Raw genomic sequence first — 21799 nt, 5'->3', positions numbered from 1 at the left:
TTCAGTGTCTCAGCATCCTTCTCCGCTTTGACACAGTAAAAGTGACACAAATTAGAGAGTTATGAGGCTCTGCCTTTGCCATAAATTAGAACTGCGGTGCAGACATCTCAAAAATTGGAATTTGAGAACGCCGCCGTCAACCTTGACAGCTTGTCCTAGACTAGGCGTGCCTTTTAAAACCACCCAGTACCAAAGATATACCTTCTACTATAAAAAAAAACTGACAATATACACATTTAATACTAATGATTACTATTTCATATGGAATCAAAATAGATGACATAAAGATAATTACAGAACATATGCTCTCTCAGTAGTTCTGTTCATCGGAAATAGCTTTTGTAGTGTTCATTATAAACACAGTTGATGTACTATGTCCTATTAGCGTTTGCTAAAAACATTACAGATATACAAGAAATGAAAATGATTATGCAAACAAAACATGCAGACAAAATTAAAACAACATTTATTAATTCATTCATTTTCTACCGCTTATCCTCACAAGGGTTGCGGGTGGTGCTGGAGCCTATCCCAGCTGTCTTCGGATGAGAGGCGGGGTACACCCTGGACTGGTCGCCAGCCAATCACAGGGCACATATAGACAAACAACCATTCACACTCATTCATACTTATGGACAATTTGGAGTCGCCAATTAACCTAGCATGTTTTTGGAATGTGGGAGGAAACCGGAGTACCCGGAGAAAACCCACGCATGCACAGGGAAAACATGCAAACTCCACACAGAGATGGCCGAGGGTGCCAACTATTTTATTCCAGATTACTGTAATTGAAACCTGCAATAAAAGTATGTTGTTTTGGCAATCAGGTCTGGTGATGGTGTGCCGAGTGTGGAATTGTACTCAGGTCTCCTAGCTGTGAGGCCTGTGAGGACTATAGAAATGTGTGATTTCGACACAATTATTTGATGATTCATTCCAAAATGTTCATTACGGAAACATTTTAATTAATATGTTGTCATAAGCTGCACGTTACATTAATATAACATATTAATTAAAATGTTTCCGTAATGAACATTTTGAAATGAATCATCAAATAATTGTGTTGAAATCACACATTTCTATAGCGGAGTTCAGGACACGGGGAAGAACCCTTTTTTCTTCAATACAAGCTATACCAACAGATAACATTATGTTGTAGATAAAGGCATCCTACCGCTGAGTTAATTGATCCAAAATCTGAATAATAAAGATAAACGTTGCATTTTCATATGCCGCTTGTTCACCATAATCTTTGCTGTGCAGGAGCAACAGCGAATCTACCTGCAAGTGACAAAATGAGCATAGAGACACTAGACAGACACTCATCATGGGCTCCAATGTCATTAATTGGACCTTTCTTTTTCCATTGTGGAATGATTATACATTCATTGCTTTTCAAAATAAATTAGTTGCAGAATTTGAATTTATTTAGGATTTTTTTTCTACACTATTAACACAGAATTCAAATATACTGTCATTTATTCTGAACACCTTACTTCCCGAAGTGTCTATTGTCTCATCAGTGTAATGTAAAGGTCACTGAATGACACCACTTTAGGATGGCAGTAGATTAGGCAGCCTTTCTATTTGAGATAGACACGGTGCATGATGGAATATAAGCAGATGCTCAAAACAGAACGTGACCAGTTCAACATTTACTAGTTCTCTTTTCTACTGACTTATTTCCAAAAAGCGAGCTCTAACCCAGCATGCAGAATTTCACTGCCTTCTATAGCCTATGCTGTAGAAGTGACCAGTGTAGAATACTATATATTACATCTTTAAATGCATCTTCTGAATGCCTTATATTTGTACTGTTGTTCATTCAAGCACTTTTAGGCTTGAAAATGCTTAATTTAGGCCAAGAATACATACAATAGGCTGTATTCAACGACAAAACAGCAATAATTTATTCACTTATTTTATGATGGAGCAAAGTGATCAGGGATGATTGCACAGCTAAATTGTACTTCCATGCTTAATATTGCGTAACAATTTTGCCACCAGCCAATCTAACTATGCAAAGTTTCTATAGGCTTCTATACCAGAAGAGCACAACACACAAACCCATATCCACCTCATATTTGGCCATTTGTCCTTACACCCAACAATAAGCTGATGCACTCACTTGTTCTGATGTTTCGAGCCCTGGAGGTGTGCATGGTACTGCTCGATGGAGTTGAGGACCACGCTGCAGACGCTGCAGGAATAACTACTCCGCAGCCCTGGAGACACATAAAGACACAGTTGCACTTACTTTCACGACACTTTACAAAGATGCATGGGTGCTTTTGAAACACTTAAAAAGCTGTCATCATCTTTATCATTATAATCATCATCCGCAGTAGCGGCAGATGAAGCCAAGCCAACAAGAAGAACTGTATCAATTAGAAATGACACCAAATAAGCAACTATTTTTCACTGTGCAGACTCATTTTCCTAATTAGATTGCATCTGGAGAGAGGTCTGATTTGGCTAATCATTACCAGAAAGCTAGTTATATTTTTAAATGGCTGCATTCCACTCGATATTTAACATAAGTGTGTGTGTGTGTGTGCTGAACTTCAACAAGGTAAGTGGCGAAAAGGACAGTGTGTACATCAGACTGTGTTTGTGCATTTGTATTGTGTCAGTGAATGCATCCTCGAGAGGGTGCACAGCTCCAGTCAGACCCAGATGTGAGAGACTTCGAGGGCTTGCAGGTGGTTGAGATGAACACATACCAAAAATAGACAAATAGATGAGGATGAAGATGCTGACGGAGAGCAGAGATTGGACGGTTAGGTAGACCGAGTGGGTGAACGCATCAAATTTCCGGCAGCGAATGAGATAAAAAGGAGAGGATGTGGAATTGTGGGGAGGAGAGTGAGTTGTTAGATGGTTGGTAATGTGATTTAGTTGTTGTGTCATGCATGGTGGTGATGGGGTCATGGTCTGAGGCTGCATGAATGCTACCAATACTGGGGAACTGTGGTTCATTGAAACATGCAGTGACACTCATCCACATCAATTTTAAAAGATGATATCAATCACAAATACACCTCCAAGGATGTCATCATGGAGTGGTGGAAGAGGATTCCGGTAACAACCTACACAAGTCTGGTGAATTACACGTCCAAGAGGATTAAGGCAGTGTTAGATAACAATGGTGCTCACATATATTGACACTTTGGACACAAATTGGACATGCTCACTGTGAAGGGTGCTCACCGATGTTGCCAGTTATTTAGAAAGTGGCTACAGGGTCAGGCAAAATGATCTGACATTTGTAGATTAAATAAAAGTAAAATAAAGCAAAGAAACAAAAAAGTGTTTTTATTTACAGAAAGCACATATAATGCCATTTTGCTTTGTTTCTTTTTCAGTTGCTACCATGAATTGGACTGGTGAGCATTGCGCTTTCATTGTGGAAACGTTTATCAAAACAAACGAATCTGTAACTGCAACACAATGAGCGTTCCATTTGCACTTCAATCTTGGTAGACATGATCCCGAACCACTTCCAAAAATCATCTTGTTATGGGTTCAGAGCTACTGGATCTGCGTTCTGAAACAGAATTGCATTATATGTACTATTGGAAAATAAAAGCACTTTTTTGTTTCTTTACTTTATTTGCCTTTTATTTAACCTCCATGTGCAATATTAAGGGCTTTAAATGCAATATACTAAGTTCTATGTGAAGTATTTCCATAATGCCTCATATTAACTCAATAACAAGATCTCAGTGTATAGACTGGTCATATATCTTATCTCGTTTCATATTATCTACACACTGTATTGTATATAACTCTGGGAAAAACTGTTTATTTTGTTAATACTCGGATTGTTTATATTGTTTATTTTTCTATATTGTGTATTTTGTACTGCTGTGCAATACAAATTTCCCCACTGAGGGACGAATAAAGGCATATCTTAATCTTAATCTTAACCTACAAATGTGTGATCATTTTGCCTGACTGTGTATTTATACTGCAATACAAGCTGTGCACTACTATATAGTATATCCAAGTTACATTTCTATAGTGTTGTCCCTTAAGAATATACACTGATTGATACAAAGATAAAAAATGAGCCCACCCTCCCATAGACAGAATGCCATTACTCTTAAAGAAAGAACAATCAACTGGAGACAATGAACGAGCAGACTATTTCATTTTTATTACATTACACTCCATTCGACAGGAAGGATTACACAAAGGTCTGCTCTTCTATACACCTGTACTGATTTTTTATGCTTTGTGAGGAACCTTTTACTGTGATTGACAGTTAAGTACTAATTTTCAATATGAATACTACATACATGGTATTCTATACAGTGCCGTTCTTTTGTTTAGTGAAGCAGAGATCACCCTAATCCACGTTAATTATGTGCAAACAAAGCGACTGCACATGGGCCAGGGTTGTGAATGTACGGTAGATTTTATTGCAAGAACATGAACAGTATTTTGTGAAGGCGTTCTAAGCCTTGTTAATTACATTGTCATATGACAGTAGTGACAGAAAAGAGGGGGCGAAATGAAGGCTGTTGTCGAATGCATAGCCTTCTAGCACTTTTGGCACCGCCGGTATGGAGACTTCTTAAACGCTTTACAAGACATAATGAGCTAGTGTAAAGAAGACGGAGTCTATTATGTTCTTTTCACAAAGCATTGTTGCAGTTTCTGTGCGTGATACGTTTCAACTCTGGCTAAAGAAACCTTAATGGGCCATTCCGTCAGTATAGGCTCTAACTGCAGCTTGTTTCTTTTATAAATGATTTTTTAGGAAGCCCTCAGTGCTAACAATGGTGCAATCTACTGCTGTGTCAAGACACTTTAATGGAAGGATGGACGGCGTTGCAGAGCAAGGAAATGAACAGTGTTTAACCACCACCTGTGAATATCAATGTGGAACATTTTTTTTTCTGTTCTTCCGTTGGGACTATAGTTCAGTAGACAATTTTATTGAGTATTCATCTTCTAATTTTATTCACCATGGAAGGCAGGATAATAGGTTGAAGAGCTCCTTGCATGATTAAACAACCACATAATGTGTGCTAATTATTTCACATGACTATGTATTTGTTTGTGGAAGCTAACACTTCTATTTCTGAACCACATTGTTGTTTTGCCTGTGCTATTGTTTTTGTCATTGTTCTCTACAAAACACCCACTGTAACTTCAAGGTGTTTACACAAGTCGCCACGGAATTTGTTGCACACCTTCAGGGGACTGAAAAGCACACGTCTGTTAAATTTGAGCAAGATTGGTTAAAAAAAAAACTAGTTTTTGCTTGATTATTACTCATAAGTCATTGACTTTCATTGATTTGTGGAAAAACTATAACTATAAAACTTTTAGGATGGCTGTATTACATGTAGACCCGAGTTCAATTCCACCCTCAGTGTGGAGTTTGGAGTTTACATGGCTGCTGAGTGGTTAGCACGCAGGCCTCACAGCTAGGAGACATGAGTTCAATTCCACCCTCGGCACACCATCACCAGACCTGATTGCCAAAACAACATACTTTTATTGCAGGTTTGAATTACAGTAATCTGCAATAAAATCATTGCCACCCTCGGCCATCTCTGTGTGGAGTTTGCATGTTCTCCCCGTGCATGCGTGGGTTTTCTTCGGGTACTCTGGTTTCCTCCAAAATATGCTAGGTTAATTGGCGACTCCAAATTGTCCATAGGTATGAATGTGAGTGTGAATGGTTGTTTGTCTATATGGGCCCTGTGATTGGCTGGCGACCAGTCCAGGGTGTACCCCGCCTCTCGCCCAAAGACAGCTGGGATAGAATCCAGCACCCCCCTGCGACCCTCGTGAGGATAAGCGGTAGAAAAAAAATGAAATAAAAACTAAAACATGGGCTAGTTTTGCAGCCACTGAAACTCAACTTTGAATCCCCAACATCACTCCCTGTCTGTACCTCTTTCAAGTTCAAGTTAGGAGACCAGGGTTCAATTCCATCCTCTGCCATCTCTGTGTGGAGTTTGCATGTTCTCCCTGTGCATGTGTGGGTTTTCTCCGGGTACTCCGGTTTCCTCCCACATTCCAAAAACATGCTAGGTTAATTGGCAACTCCAAATTATCCATAGGTATGAATGTGAGTGTGAATGATTGTTTGTTTATATGTGCCCAAAGACAGCTGGGATAGGCTCCAGCACCTCCGACACCCTCGTGAAGATAAGTGGTAGAAAATGAATGAATGAATGTAACTTGTTAGGAAACATGTAAGAGCATTTTCTAGCAGCCTCCACTGGGGTTGTGAACGATAAACTGATGTGACCGGGTACCTGGTTTGACAAGCGAGAGATATGGCTGCGTTGACATCAGCCCCCTATCAGCAATAAATCCTTAATTGATTATAGAGACGTGCACCGTGTATTACAGTGTTTACAGTCTGAATATGACAGTATGAATGTGAGTGTGAATGGTTGTTTGTCTATATGTGCCCTGTGATTGGCTGGCCACCAGTCCAGGGTGTACCCCGCCTCTCCCCCGAAAACAGATGGGATAGGTTCCAGCACCCCTGATAAGCGGTAGAAAATGAATGAATGAATGTAATACATGTCACAAACGTCTGATTTCTCTGCACTCTCCAATGCTTCAATGCTACGTTAGCCCTATTTCGTGTGTATGTTTGTACACCTGCTAGTAGCGCCACGGTGTCATGTGAGCATCCATTCAAGGAAGAAGAGGTCAGCGGTGTCTCCTGACTCAGACGGCATCATCAATTACACACAATTTTCTTTGCTTTGCTACTTCGCCCTCTCTCGAGTCCTCCCGCGCTCAGACGCCGGCAGTCCAGCTCGAGACGCTTATCTCACTGCTCCTAATTCACCGCTCAGTCTCTGCAGAGAAGAGACAATTGGTCAACTCTATCCTGAGGGGGTTTCTAGCTCTGTCATGATTAATGTAAAGACACATCCAAGTCAGCCGGGCTTCTTGCCCAACCACCAGCCTTCTCTGTACCGCTGCAACTCTCACATCGGATCCTGTGATCCATCTCTTTGGGTTCTGGTCCCCATTCTAGTCATTGTGATAAATAAGAAAAGCATCCAGGATGTAAGAAACTATGTAAATGCATGCATGCTAGGGGGCTTTGGTTTAGAGGAAAAACATGCAAGTACAAGTAAAGGGCAGTATCATCAATAGAACAACAACAGTGATGTGTAAATAAGTCACCTGCGCCTCATGGGGAGCTAATGAGGATGACAGATGAGACATGACGTGATCGGGGACCCTTGTGGTCTACACACACATACACACACACACACACTCGCACAATAAGAGAAGACAGAGTGATGCAGGAAATAGATGACTTTTACAAGACGACACTTCCATAAATAGAATGCGTGAAAGATCCACACATATTGCCATTTATTCCATAAGTCACGGAGTGTGGAAATTATGCAACTGTAACTAACCTTTCATAAAGTCATGTGTTCAATATATTTTTATACATAACTGACATTCAAGTTGTACCAGGTTTGGGCACAAGTCCGGGTTAGTTTGAGTCAGTGTTAGATCTCCAATCAGGTCCGGTACCAGTCCTTGGCCCCAATATGATTGAAAGAGGTGGACCAAGGTCTGGCTTGATTGCTCATGCATGGTCATCATAACAGCCGCTAGCCAGAAAAACTCAGACCTCACAACTAGGAGACCCGAATTCCACCCACAACCATCTCTGTGTGGAGTTTGCATGTTCTCCCCGTGCATGCGTGGGTTTTCTCCGGGTACTCCGGTTTCCTCCCACATTCCAAAAACATGCTAGGTTAATTGGCGACTCCAAATTGTCCATAGGTATGAATGTGAGTGTGAATGGTTGTTTGTCTATATGTGCCCTGTGATTGGCTGGCGACCAGTCCAGGGTGTACCCCGCCTCTCGCCCAAAAACAACTGGGATAGGGTCCAGCACCCCTCGCAACCCTCGTAAAGATAAGCGGTAGAAAATGAATGAATGAATGAATGGGGCTGCACGCCGGATGAGTGGTTAGCACGCAGGCCTCACAGCTCGGAGACCCGAGTTCAATTCCACCCTCGGCCATTTCTGTGTGGAGTTTGCATGTTCTCCCCGTGCATGCGTGGGTTTTCTCCGGGTACTCCGGTTTCCTCCCACATTCCAAAAACATGCTAGGTTAATTGGCGACTCCAAATTGTCCATAGGTATGAATGTGAGTGTGAATGGTTGTTTGTCTATATGTGCCCTGTGATTGGCTGGCGACCCCGCCTCTCGCCCCCCGTGACCATCATGAGTACAAGCGGTAGAAAATGAATGAATGCAGTAATTAATGCAATCGCTCCACATTCCACATCAATACAATTGCTGCTTTTGCTTATTATTAATGATAGCAACCACTTTTCATAATTTAAATTGAAAACTAGAAAGACTAAATAAAACATTGCATTGTATGATGAGCCGACGGCTCACGTAAGCATGCCAAAGGTCACCCTGAAAGCTGACACAAATCCAAACAAAAACTACACCTCCTTTGAGCAGATACAAAAAAAAAAAAAACTCTCTCCTCGCTCTTCAAACCATCAACTGATTTTTCACTTATCTCACCTGCCACTTTGCACCTTTCAGGCGCTACAAGAAGCCAATCATATGTGAGAATCTTACACCACTGGAAATGAGTCTCCCGGGAGAACAAACAACTTCTGACAATAGCGGAGTGATGATACGACGCGCAGAGCAAAGCCTTGATTGATGGCACGTGGAATGGATCACGTCAGCAATGAGCTCACTTCTTGGACCAACCTGCCTTGCGGCAAGGCAACCAGTAGACGTTGCAGCATCTTTAAGTAAATTAAAACACGTCATAAATTACACAAAAGCAGCATCTGTTTTTAGGCTCGACTGACAATTTCTAAACATGCGCTGCGTTTGTGATTTGGGACTCAGATTTTCCCTAAAAAGGCAGTTGAGGTCACGGGATGTGGGTCACAGTGAGTGGATGGAGGATGATATCCAACATGACACAACTTAAAGCCTCTGAGCCAGTGGAGGCGGCAACACGACTCATGCTTTTAATATGATTGGCTCCTTGAGATGATTGCTTTTGTCATGGCACCTGGAGCACACTCTAGCGCCACAGCTTCCACGCACGGAGGACTGGAGTGTGTATGTGTGCGGGAGAGGTGTCGTGTGGCGCTCACACACGCACGATAGGCTGCTTTGCTTTTGTCGAATGACGTCATATATCACTTGTAGCAACTGGGACATTCTTTCTGTACCAAATGCTATATACAGTATAGTAGTATTGGACTATTAAGGCAAAAATGGATGTGTGGGTTATTTTACTGCTGTATTCATTCATTCATTCATTCATTTCTACCGCTTTTTCCTCATGAGGGTCACGGGGGATGCTGGAGCCTATCCCAGCTGTCTTCGGGCGAGAGGCGGGGTACACCCTGGACTGGTCGCCAGCCAATCCCAGGGCACATATAGACAAACAACCATTCACACTCACATTCATACCTATGGACAATTTGGAGTCGCCAATTAACCTAGCATGTTTTTGGAATGTGGGAGGAAACCGGAGTACCCGGAGAAAACCCACGCATGCACAGGGAGAACATGCAAACTCCACACAGAGATGGTTGAGGGTGGAATTGAACCCTGATCTCCTAGCTGTGAGGTCTGCGCGCTAACCACTAGACCGCCGTGCCGCCCGGATGTGCAAGTATACAACATAATTAGTGTTATAGACGTTTTGCAAAATAATGTAAAAATTGATACACTGCATTGACACAAATTTTAAATATTTTGCGGCGAAACGACTTCTCCTCAAGCGGGTCAGAGCTTTCTGTCACGATCGGGCTTCACCCCCCTCGTTTAGTTCCTTCTTTTCCTCTGTTCCTCATTCATGCCCTTATTTTGTAGTCACTTCCTCTGTTGCTCTGTTCCGTTTTCCTGTTCCTTTCAATTATCTCCCGCACCTGTTTTCTATTTTCTGTTGCCTATTTAGTTCAGGTGCGCGCTCCTTCCTTTGTCGCTTCATTGTCATTGTTTGAGTTGGACTTGCTAGTGCGTCGTTCTGCTGCATAGCAATATTAAATGTATTTTTACCTGCAATTGGCTCCTCATCTCTGCATCCTGGGGTCGAACCTTAAAACTCACAAGCCGGAACGTGACACTTTTCTTCTTGTTACTGACAAACAATAGCCTTCTTGGCAATGTTGGTGAATGTTTTTTTTGCAGCTTTCAGATGTGCAATGCACATAGCTCACTCCTGCTCACCTGCTTGGCAGACACTACAGCTTTGTGGATGGCTTGTATTTATTCATTCATTCATTCATTTTCTATCGCTTTTTCCTCACGAGGGTCGCGGGGGTGCTGGAGCCTATCCCAGCTGTCTTCGGGCGAGAGGCGGGGTACACCCTAGACTGGTCGCCAGCCAATCACAGGGCACATATAGACAAACAACCATTCACACTCACATTCATACCTATGGATAATTTAGAGTCACCAATTAACCTAGCATGTTTTTGGAATGTGGGAGGAAACCGGAGTACCCGGAGAAAACCCACGCATGCACGGGGAGAACATGCAAACTCCACACAGAGATGGCCGAGGGTGGAATTGAACCCCAGGCTCCTAGCTGTGAGGTCTGCATCTACATGGGTTGATTGGACAAGCCTTCTTATTATTTTTCTTTCAGTAAAATTGACCAAATGTAGAATTACTACAGTTTCTGCTTGAACATAACACATAGCAAGCAACTGTTCAATTCCAATGGGAAAAACAGCCACACCTTACTCTTACACTGGATTGCCATCCATACCCAAATGTTCTCTGTGGGATTGAAATCAGGGGAACATGTGGGATGGTCGAAAAGGGTGATGTTATTCTCTCTGAAGAGGTCCTTCATCAAGTGCAGTGTTGTGCTGTTGAAAAACCCAGCTGTTACCACACAAGCGAGGGACCTCAGCCATGAGCGATGCTCGCTGCAACAAACATCCACCGTTTGACGACCCTGCACCATCTGAATCTGAATGTTTCTGAATGTTGTTTAGCCATGGCTGTGTAAATGCCTGACAGAAAATGATAATTTTGAACATATTATAGCCTGTGGTCTATTGATCAGGTATTAATAAGGTGTAATATTCTTCATTCATTCATTTTTTACCGCTCATCCTCACGAGGGTGCTGGAGCCTATCCCAGCTGTCTTCGGGCGAGAGGCGGGGTACACTCTGGACTGGTCGCCAGGCAATCACAGGGCACATATAGACAAACAACCATTCACACTCACATTCATACCTATGGACAATTTGGAGTTGCCAATTAACCTAGCATAAGAGTGGAATTGAACTCGGGTCTCCTAGCTGTGAGGCCTGCATGCTAACCAATCGACCTCCATGCTGCCTCGTCTTATATTGTTCATTCATTCATTAATTTTCTACCGCTCATCCTGACAAGGGTTGCGGGGGGTGCTGGAGCCTATCCCAGCTGTCTTCAAGCGAGAGGCGGGGTACACCCTGGACTGGTCGCCAGCCAATCACAGGGCACATATAGACAAACAACCATTCACGCTCACATTCATACCTATGGACAATTTGGAGTCGCCAATTAACTTAGCATGAGAGTGGAATTGAACTCGGGTCTTCTAGCTGTGAGGCCTGCGCGCTAACCACTTTTCCCGCCGTGCAATCTCATCTTATATTGTTCATTCATTATCTACCTCTCATCCTCACAAGGGTTGCGGGGGGTGCTGGAGCCTATCCCAACTGTCCTCGGGCAAGAGGTGGGGTACACCCTGGACTGTTTGCCAGCCAATCACAGTGCACATATAGACAAACAACCATTCACACTCACATTCATACCTATGGACAATTTGGAGTTGCCAATTAACCTAGCATGAGAGTGGAATTGAACCTAACCACTCATCTTATATTGTACTCTAAAAAATCCCCATAAAAATCGCATATAGGCCCCAGATTACTAGGATACTAGGTCCATATGCAAACCTACTTTATGTCTAATATAAAAATAATATATATTTTTATGGAACAACACTTCTGATTTGAGTGTGTTCCAACAGCACTAATGATTTATACTTTTGCTCGACAATAGCCCTCATATCCGATTCTCTAGTTTTCTTACTTAATGTTTCGAAGAATAGTTGCAAAGGTTAGCCATTTGTGAATAATCCTGGCCTACATTCCAGCCCAACTGAGATAAAGAGTTAATTAGGGAGAGACAAACCTTTCCTTCGTGTTATGGATGACCAGCCTTACAAGAGTAATCCTTGCCTTCTGAATCATATTTAGTTGGAGTGGATGCATTAAATAGTGGGAGCCGCTGACCTTGCGTCTATCCAAAGCTGCTCTAAATACATTCTCTAAACTGAAAGTCTAAATGATCCATCTTAAAGCTTCCCCACTAAGCCATACTCGCTTTATTATAAAGCCAGACCTTTTTGAGAGAGCATTTCTAAACAATACTGATATCCGCATGTTATGATGTAAAGTAATCCATGTATTTTTTGCAGTATGTAAGTGGAGTCTAGTATGTCAGATCGTAAAGTTACACTCTTAAGTTACACTAATTATAACGTACAAGAGTGACTTGGCTGTCAAAAGTAAATGTACATCAGAGTGATGGTCCTCCAGCACACGTGTTAAACACGATCACCCTTATCGAGTTTCTTTTAAAAAAGCCGTAACGATCCTGCTGAGTGTCACTTTGCATTGAAAGGATGTTTTCGGAGGCTTGTGAAAGATTACAAGGGCTGACCTGTGCTCTCCGTGGCATCCAAGCTCCCCGCAAGCTGCTCCACCAGGCGTGCTCGGGCCGCGTTCCTGCGGTGCTTCTTGCCCTCGTAGTGCTGCTGGGCCATCAGGGGGTTATTGAACCAGGCGCCGCAGAGGCAGCAGTATTTACCGGCTTCTCTCCCGCCGTTCCCGCTGACCACCGCCATGGGCCAGGGCAGGGGCGAAGAAGGAGGGGGGCACGCCGTGGGGTCTGTGGGCAGCGGTGTTGAAGGGGAGGAATCTGTATGGGTCATGATAAGATCGTGTTGTCAAGAATTCACAGTCCTTGTGGTCGCTTCAATTTTACAACTACTGTGTCTCTCTACAATTTAACCCAAAAACATGCAACCTCGAGGTTTCCTATGTATCCATACGACCTTGAATTTATCTTTTGACCTTATCTAATTTGTGTTGCATCTCATTAACAATTTTTTTTTTCCGTAGATGTAGATCTACAATCCCTGTACAATGTTTACATCAAACCTTTGAACTTAAATTAATTACCTGACTTATTTAAAAAAAAAAACAACTTAAACTGTATTATGGAAAGCAGGAAGTGATCAAATGTAACAGTTACTGATTGTAAAAGTACCAGATGGAGGGGTAGGATTTAATAAGCTTTGCTTCTTCCTACTCCTTTTGGACATGTGGAACTGTGAACTGATTATGTGATGCATTCAATTGTAATTTGATGCATGTTCAAATGAAATAAAAACATTACTATTACCATAAACTAGAGTCAGTGGAACATTAGTACTACAACACAATCCTTATAGGAATTAATACAAATCTAATGAATCTGTGTCATTAGCTCCTGCCACACTGCACCTTAAAATGGGACTTTTTCAGACTTCAATACCGATAATTATCGGCCCGATATCAGCATTAAAATGCAATATCAATTGACATTGGTATTGGATTTTTTCCCGATCATGTTCAATCCAGGGCTGCATGGAGATCGTGTGGTTGGCGTGCAGACCTCACAGCTAGGAGACCAGGGTTCAATTCCACCCTGTGTGGAGTTTGCATGTTCTCCCCGTGCATGCGTGGGTTTTCTCCGGGTATTCCGGTTTCCTCCCACATTCCAAAAACATGCTACGTTAATTAGCGACTCCAAATTGTCCATAGGTATGAATGTGAGTGTGAATGGTTGTTTGTCTATATGTGCCCTGTGATTGGCTGGCGACCAGACTGAAGACAGCTGGGATAGGCTCCAGCATCCCATAAGCAGTAAAAAATGAATGAATGAATGAATGAATGTTCAATCCATCAAAGGAGATATGTTGTGTTACACATATTGGTATCGGCTGATATCGGTATCAGAAATTAACCTTTAAAAGTATTGTTTTTTATTGTTAGTTATTTTATTTATTAGTTTATTTTTTCCTATATTTACTAATACAAAGAACAACATTTAGGCATATTCGTAACCACAGGATACAGAGACAGGAGAGTAAAGTAAAGCGGAAGTAAAGGTGACTGAAAACAGCACAAAACAGGAAGTATTTGCAAAATAAAACAGGAAATAAAGAGAAACAAACCAAAAGAGTTCAACAAGTCACACACAGTGTGGCAATATCGACCTGAAGGCAACTGCGGTAAGTTGCTGCCATGGTTTATCTCATCTGGGTTTTTCTCTTATTCTTGACTTTTTTAATCAAATTTTGCACCATTTGTAATGTAAAATACATCCACTCAGACACACAGTTGTTCTTCCTTAGACATGCTAACCCTCACAAACTAATTTAAAAGCTGTGGGTTGTTTCTGAGAGCAGAGAGCAATCGATCGCAGTGGGCCACAGGTATGAAACACAGATGAGGGTCAGCAGGAGGTTGTTGGCCCTCCGGAGACCAAACCTCCAAGAATCTGCCTTTCCACTCTTGAACTTGCGCTTCAGAAGCCTTTCGTTTCATCTTTTAGTATTTTACCTTCTCCTATATCCTTTTTGCTCCTTTCATCCCTCTCCTCAGTGAGGGAATGAAGCTAGACCCCCAGGTGACCTGCTGCTCATGACATGACACTGGTTACCATGGTGATTGTCCATTAATAGCCACCAGGCAATGACATATCCACTGTGGCTCATACCAAGGATTTGGCTGTGTGTGTGTGTGTGTGTGTGTACATGTGCTTCCATGAAAACCAGAATAGTCTTGGCTAAGTGTGTGAGGTTCAGTACATGTATATTTGGACACAGAAAGAGAAAGGGGAGGTGTTAGGTCCACAGCCAAAGTGTGTGATGAAAGCCTATAATGCCAGATGGCGTGTCCAAATGTGCCGATTCGCCTTCCACAACGTGACAATATCCCCCCGAGTTATGCCGCCGGTGAATATACTGCAACAATATAACGCATTCTCACATTTGAAACCACAAACAAGACAACAGTCACACATGCTTTGGAGCACACATGACTCATAACACGTTTTCACAGTCACTGATTACAAATTAGGAATGCGTGGTTAATGTTGACCAACTGTGGATTAAATACTGGTATGCATGTTGGGGTACATCTGCTTATGGTCCCACATTGTAATATTCATTCATTCATGCGGGGTACACCCTGGACTGGGTCGCCAGCCAATCACAAGGCACATATAGTCAAACAACCATTCACACTCACATTCATACCTATGGACAATTTGGAGTCGCTAATTAACCTAGCATGTTTTTGGAATGTGGGAGGAAACCGGAGTACCCGGAGAAAACCCACGCATGCACGGGGAGAACATGCAAACTCCATGCAGATGGCCGAGGGTGGAATTGAACTCGGGTCTCCAAGCTGTGTGGCCTGCGTGCTAACCACTCGTCCCACATTGTACTATTTTCAAAAAATTGCTTTTAGTAAGCCCTAGTTTGTCGTGCTTTGCTAATGCTAATGAGCTGTGTTTGTACAGTCTGTGTCTCCAAGAAGCACAATAAGGTTGTCCCTCGTTTATCACTTTAATTGCTTCCAGACCTGACAGCAATATGTGAATTTCCGCAATGTAGGATTCAATATTTAATACACAGCATTAGTCCGACTGCGTCTTTAATAATAATACATTAGCATAATAGATTAGCAAAAAATTACCTTGCTATTGCATGGGAACAGGTCCAGTTCTTTTGGCCCTTCAAACACGTCAGTCAAGGTACAAATGTTCAATTCATTTCAAAGTGTTTTCCGCATGTAACAATGTCATGATTTGTGTTAACATTTTTGTCTTTTTGGAATTGATTCATTATATTTTCTTATGGGAAATTTGGTTCAATCAGAATATGTTTTAGTTGCTCCAATATTATAGAGCCAACATTATAGAGCCTTATTTTAACTAATTCACTCCCAGCCATTTTAGAGAAGACATTCTTCTCAGTACCATTTTTGACAATTTTTCCTGATTTTTCAAGGCACACAGAATGTTGCGTTCTCGGGCTGTACGATGGTACATACCAAAAGAAAGCTGGAAAAAAAAAAGTTTGTTTCCATTCTTTTGTAATCGGCTGTAGAACATAGATCAGTTTCAGGAAAATATCAGTTCCCAACAAAAAAGGAAAAAAAACAGCTTTCAAGACATCTGTCACTTTGACGCAAATTTCACCATATTCAGTATATTTAGCCAAAATATCTAAACAACTATGTCACAACATTAACAACACAAGAAATGGTTGTCTTACATTACAGTTATTACACCATGCACCGTTTACAAGTTTCACATTTGGAAGTGAACTGTGTGTGCATTAAAATTTCATGATGTGCTATACAATTACTATGGTACCCATTGTGTCATTGTATGGTCATATCACCTCGTACTTCGGTACGTGACAAAAATAAAACAAAAAAAATAATAAAATAAAAAAATAAAAATAAATAAATAACTTAAACTATATTTGGAAAGCAGGAAGTGAACAAATGTAACAGTTACTGATTGTAAAAGTACCAGATGGAGGGGTACGATTTAATAAGCTTTGCTTCTTCCTACTCCTTTTGGACATGTGGAACTGTGAACTGATTATGTGATGCATTCAATTGTAATCTGATGCATGTTCAAATGAAATAAAACCATTACCATTACCATGACCTTGTGCACGCTACAAATGCTTTTTCACTTCCTGCTTGCCGTGTAGTGCTCTTTTACATGGGAGCAATGCATGCCGAGGTCTTATAAAATGCACTTCTGCCACCTTGCGGCTGTTTTTACGGCTTAAAACTGCACCACACATGATCTCTTATTGTGCAGTTGCATCATCATCATCTCTTTTTGTGTCTCCTGCAAAAAAACAATACCAATACTTTGTGGAACTACTTGTAGCAAGGATGAATTAATTATGGACACATTTTGGGGAAGATAGAGATATCTTTTTATAACCACAATCTTTGGATCTTATTAAGGTATGAGGTATCTTCTGAGTGCCTTTGTACTTTCTTCTCTTTTAATTTGTGTTAATAGAAACACAGCAAGATGGTCATTATTGTATTTTTGGCTGCTCATTCCTCCAACCACACTTAATCATGTTCCTTTCACTTCTCTTTGGTGCATCATAAATCTCAATTAAATACAAATTCCCACTGCCCTTTAACTGTTTTTTTCATTTTTGGTCTCAGATGCTGAAATTTGTGTTGGTGTGTTCTAGATTTCTGGCGCAGCATGTACTCTGTAGCAAAAGGTAGAGATTCTTAGATGTAATTTTTTTTTCTCCCCCTTTTGCCTTCTCGCATTTTCCCACCCTGTCTTTTCTCGTGACTGTGATCTCTGCACATTGGAGCAGAAGTAAGTGTTTTTCGCGGAGTGGGGCACTGGGAGCATCGAAGCTAGAAGCTGGGGGGAGGTTGGGGGGGAGAAAAGAAATGGCAAACAGGTCCAATTCCAATGTTGCTCTTGTCTGTAATCTCCGATGCCGTTTACACTGCAGGTTTTAATTCCTCATTCAGATATGGGGCCGATTTATTTACTATCTATTTCAAGTGACCCATATCCAATGTTACTGTATTTACATTACAATACACACAAAATGCTCTCAAACCTGCTGGTATAGCTGTAATAGACGATATTGTGCAACAGAATATAACAAACCGTATTTTCCGGACTATATATCGCACTTTTTTTCACAAGAGCGACTTATAAATGAAAAAACTGTTTATGTTACATTTTATGTTACATAAACGCTGGACACCGGTTATGTTTATTTTTTGTGTAGCTGTGCCATTATGTTAGCATATCTTACACCGATTCAGCCTGTTCTCTATTCTTTTATTGTTAGAATTTGCCTTCCAAGAGCAAGTAATGTCTATTTTGGTGATAAAATAAATTAATTCTACTCCGAAACGACTTATGTATGTTTTTTTTCTTCCTAATTATACATTTTTGGCCTTGTGCAACTTATACTCCAGAGCGACTTATAAATGAAAAAACTGTTTATGTTACATAAACGCTGGACACCTTTTCTGTTTATGTTTATTTTTTGTGTAGCTGTACCATTATGTTAGCATATCTTACACCGATTCAGCCTGTTCTCTATTCTTTGATTGTTAGAATTTGCCTTCCAAGAGGACGTAATGTCTATTTTGGTGATAAAATAAATGACCCACACCCTGGACTGGTGGCCAGCCAATCACAGGGCACATATAGACAAACAACCATTCACACTCACATTCATGCTGACAACATTATCCCTGACAACAATACCTAAAACAGACGTCCAGGCTTATTTGCAGTCCCTGTATGCCTACAAGTAATCGGGCCTTAGTACAGCATAACTGCAAAAAAGCACCCTTCCTTTCCCTGTCCGGACTTTTATACATCCAAGATTGTGCAAGAGGCTAGAGTCGTACACGCAGGGCACATATAGACAAACAACCATTCACACACACATTCATACCTATGGACAATTTGGAGTCACCAATTAACCTAGCATGTTTTTGGAATGTGGGAGGAAACCGGAGTACCCGGAGAAAACCCACGCATGCACGGGGAGAACATGCAAACTCCACACAGAGATGGCCGAGGGTGGAATTGAACCCTGGTCTTCTAGCTGTGAGGTCTGCACGCTAACCACTAAACCGGATGCATATACATATCACATAAAAACAAGCAAGATCAGGGTTTTAGGTTCCAAACCATACCAGGACAAGCTAAACTGAATCATTCCACTTAGCATGTCTCTAGCCTGTCAGATTGGTTGTGCGTCTCAGGTTGATCATGATAGCGACTTTGGATATAAATCCTTGCTAAAGCGCTCCTCGTCTCTCTCAGGTTTCTCCCTCACTTTGTTTCTTTTCTTCAGACAGCTTTTACATCAGACAAAAGTTGATGTCTGCACACAAGTGACATATCGCCAAAGTAGGCCAAAGTTAACAAAAAAGTAAAAGTTGCCATGCTCCTTTAATTGTGTAAATTCATAGTGAATGAATTTTGACAATAAGTCCAATTAGAGTCACATTAGGGAACGTTTCCCCGGGGACAACTCGGCAGCACTGTGAGGTAAAAAAAGACAAACTCATTAAAAAAAAAAAAAAGCACAGTTTTAAACAAACAATTTGTCTTCATTGAAACATCACCAAGTTCTCCCATTTGGGCCTCTGGCATGTTTGCAAACACTTTGTTTTCCACGGAAGTGGGCAATGCATTTGGACTTCAAATCTAAGAAAAGATCAATTTTATCCAAAACATATTTAGCGGATCCCTGCATAGTCATAATTCAGCATTCGCATCTCCAAAAATGTGCATATTTTTATTTGTGTACCCCAATATGTGCATTGTTAGCTAGCTAACAGCACTTGCTAGCTCTTTTTCTCTCTTTAGAAGGATGGAAATCAGAAACGCTATAATAGTGGACCTATTATACTAATTTGTATTGTGATCTGGACTTCAATAGAGCAGTTACATACAATAACCCGCACAGAAAGCTTTCTAGATCTTCCAGACTCTGCGCCTCTTCCAGCAGTATTTTCTTGGATTTCCTTCCTCCTGCCCAAACGGTCTGTGGCATTTACTCCACCCTTGGCCCTCCTCCCGCCAAGCCCACTCTGCTGTGATTGGTCAAACCTAAGTGTTCTCGAGGACTTCCGGAATCGCAGGAATCATTGTTTGCTCTGTGCAGGCAATCTGCAGCCTATATAATGCTGGGAATGCCAGTTGTTGGCAATTTGCTGTGGCGCCTTGTGGCATGCAGTGGCTCAAACTGCCTCCCAAGTGGCTCGTGGTGGCCTATAACGGCGGCAAAGATTTAGTTTGGCGGCAAGAAAATTTCAAAATCTTAAAAATTTTCGTTGCGCCACTTGCATCAAGCAATCAGCGCAAAGTGTACACCAAGTGGAACCAAATGTCACACCTTTTGGAATCCACTGGACTGACATGGCACACGGCAAGTTGCGCCAATGATGCAAGGAGTCCACTGGGCCGGTGCCAGTTGTGCCAGTTTGCACCAGTTTGCGCCAGTTTGCGCCACTTTGCGCCAGTTTGCACCAGTTTACGCCAGTTTACACCAGTTTGCGCCACTTCAAGTCAAACATTATGTGATTGCCGTGTAGTGGCTCGCTGTGGCGCCGAATTAATGTCTGTTCGCCATGTTGGCACCAACTGGCGCCGGCCCAGTGGACTCCTAGCATAAGGAAGTCTGGGTTGCAGTGATGTGAGTAGAACTGGATGAAACTCAGCATGCGGGGCCATCCAAAAATGGGGCTCACAAAATGTCATTATCCGACGTGTTGTCATTGTTTAACACGATAATACAACATTGTCGCAACTTTTACAGTATAGGTCAGAGAAGAGGAAAAGCATAATAGGTCTACATTAAAGTTTAAAAGCATCAGCTCGTGCTGGGCTGCACATATCTCCATCACTGTCATACTGCACAGCAAATTTCATCATCATCATCTTTCATTATGACTCATTAGTAGTGAGTACCTATATACACTGTATTTTAATATGTGAGGCAATGTGGCGCTGAGACACAGCAACATAACTCATGCTTGATTAGAATGTCAAAAACAGGCGTTTTTACGAGCATCTATTTGTATATGTGTATGTATGTGTGTATATGTAACCATTTCGATTTCCTGCACAGTATTCGCCAACATGGCTGCATGTGTGCATAGAGTATATGACTCAGTTCATCATTGTGGTCTTTAGTGAGAGCAAACATTACGAAGCAAGATTCACAAGTGGAATCCAATAGGAGTATTGATCTGCTGCAACTGGACCATTGTCGGAACAATTAAATATTAGATAGATCATCACAACGCTGAATTGCAGCCACAACAATTCTAAGAAGTCATGCCCTTGCAAAAATAAGTTTATATACTGTGAGTATGTTGTTAGTATTGTTGCAAGAATGGATGGAAACATTCCAGAAACTTCCCATGCTAGAGTAGAGTAGCAAGTAGAGTAGCAAAATACATTTAAAAAAAATTATATTTTGTTGGACAAATTGGACATTTTGGATGTCGTAATCAAATATAATTTTACACAGGGACTATCGTAAGAACTCTTGATTTGTCGTACACAGGTGGATTCATAGCTTTTAACATGGCACAACAGGTTGGCGGATTGATCTAAATATCGATAATAATCAACAACGTCAATCAATATTGATCCATGCCAATGTAAAAAAGATCAATACTGAGGCTTCAGTTGGTTTCCCGTCCGACTGCAGCGGTTTCATTCAAGATGGAACCTGGCAGGCAAGCCCAGGCATACCACAGCGAGAGCAGGAGAATGGCAGAAAGAAAGAGGAGCGCTGTTTGGTTGTATTTAATTTGTAAATAATATTTTTTTTATTAATTTATACATTGGGGCTGCATGGTGATATAGTGGTTAGCGTGCAGACCTCACAGCTAGGAGACCAGGGTTCAATTCCACACTCGGCCATCTCTGTGTGGAGTTTGCATGTTCTCCCCGTACATGCGTGGGTTTTCTCCGGGTACTCCGGTTTCCTCCCACATTCCAAAAACATGCTAGGTTAATTGGCGACTCCAAATTGTCCATAGGTATGAATGTGAGTGTGAATGGTTGTTTGTCTAATTTAAACATTGATTCAGATTGATGATGCATCCGCCTTAAAACGTATCGGATACTGGCCCTAC

At 41.6% G+C, this 21799-nt stretch overlaps 1 protein-coding gene across 1 annotated transcript in view; it reads right to left on the bottom strand.

Annotated features, from left to right (window-relative positions):
• Positions 1–21799, bottom strand: part of LOC131107906 (zinc finger matrin-type protein 4) — a 74936-nt gene that overhangs the window by 11706 nt on the left and 41431 nt on the right. The window contains exons 5-6 of the mRNA XM_058058370.2: positions 12726–12983; positions 2129–2225 (exon numbers count right to left, since the gene is read on the bottom strand). Of these exons, the coding sequence (XP_057914353.2) occupies positions 2129–2225; positions 12726–12983 (355 nt within the window). The remainder of the gene's footprint in view (positions 1–2128; positions 2226–12725; positions 12984–21799) is intronic.

The sequence above is a fragment of the Doryrhamphus excisus genome, linkage group LG20 (genome assembly GCF_037039965.1).
Source record: "Doryrhamphus excisus strain RoL-2023G ecotype Guam linkage group LG20, RoL_Dexc_Guam_v1.1, whole genome shotgun sequence".
NCBI classification, from domain to species: Eukaryota; Metazoa; Chordata; class Actinopteri; order Syngnathiformes; family Syngnathidae; genus Doryrhamphus; species Doryrhamphus excisus.
This window is presented reverse-complemented; position numbering and strand designations above follow the sequence as displayed.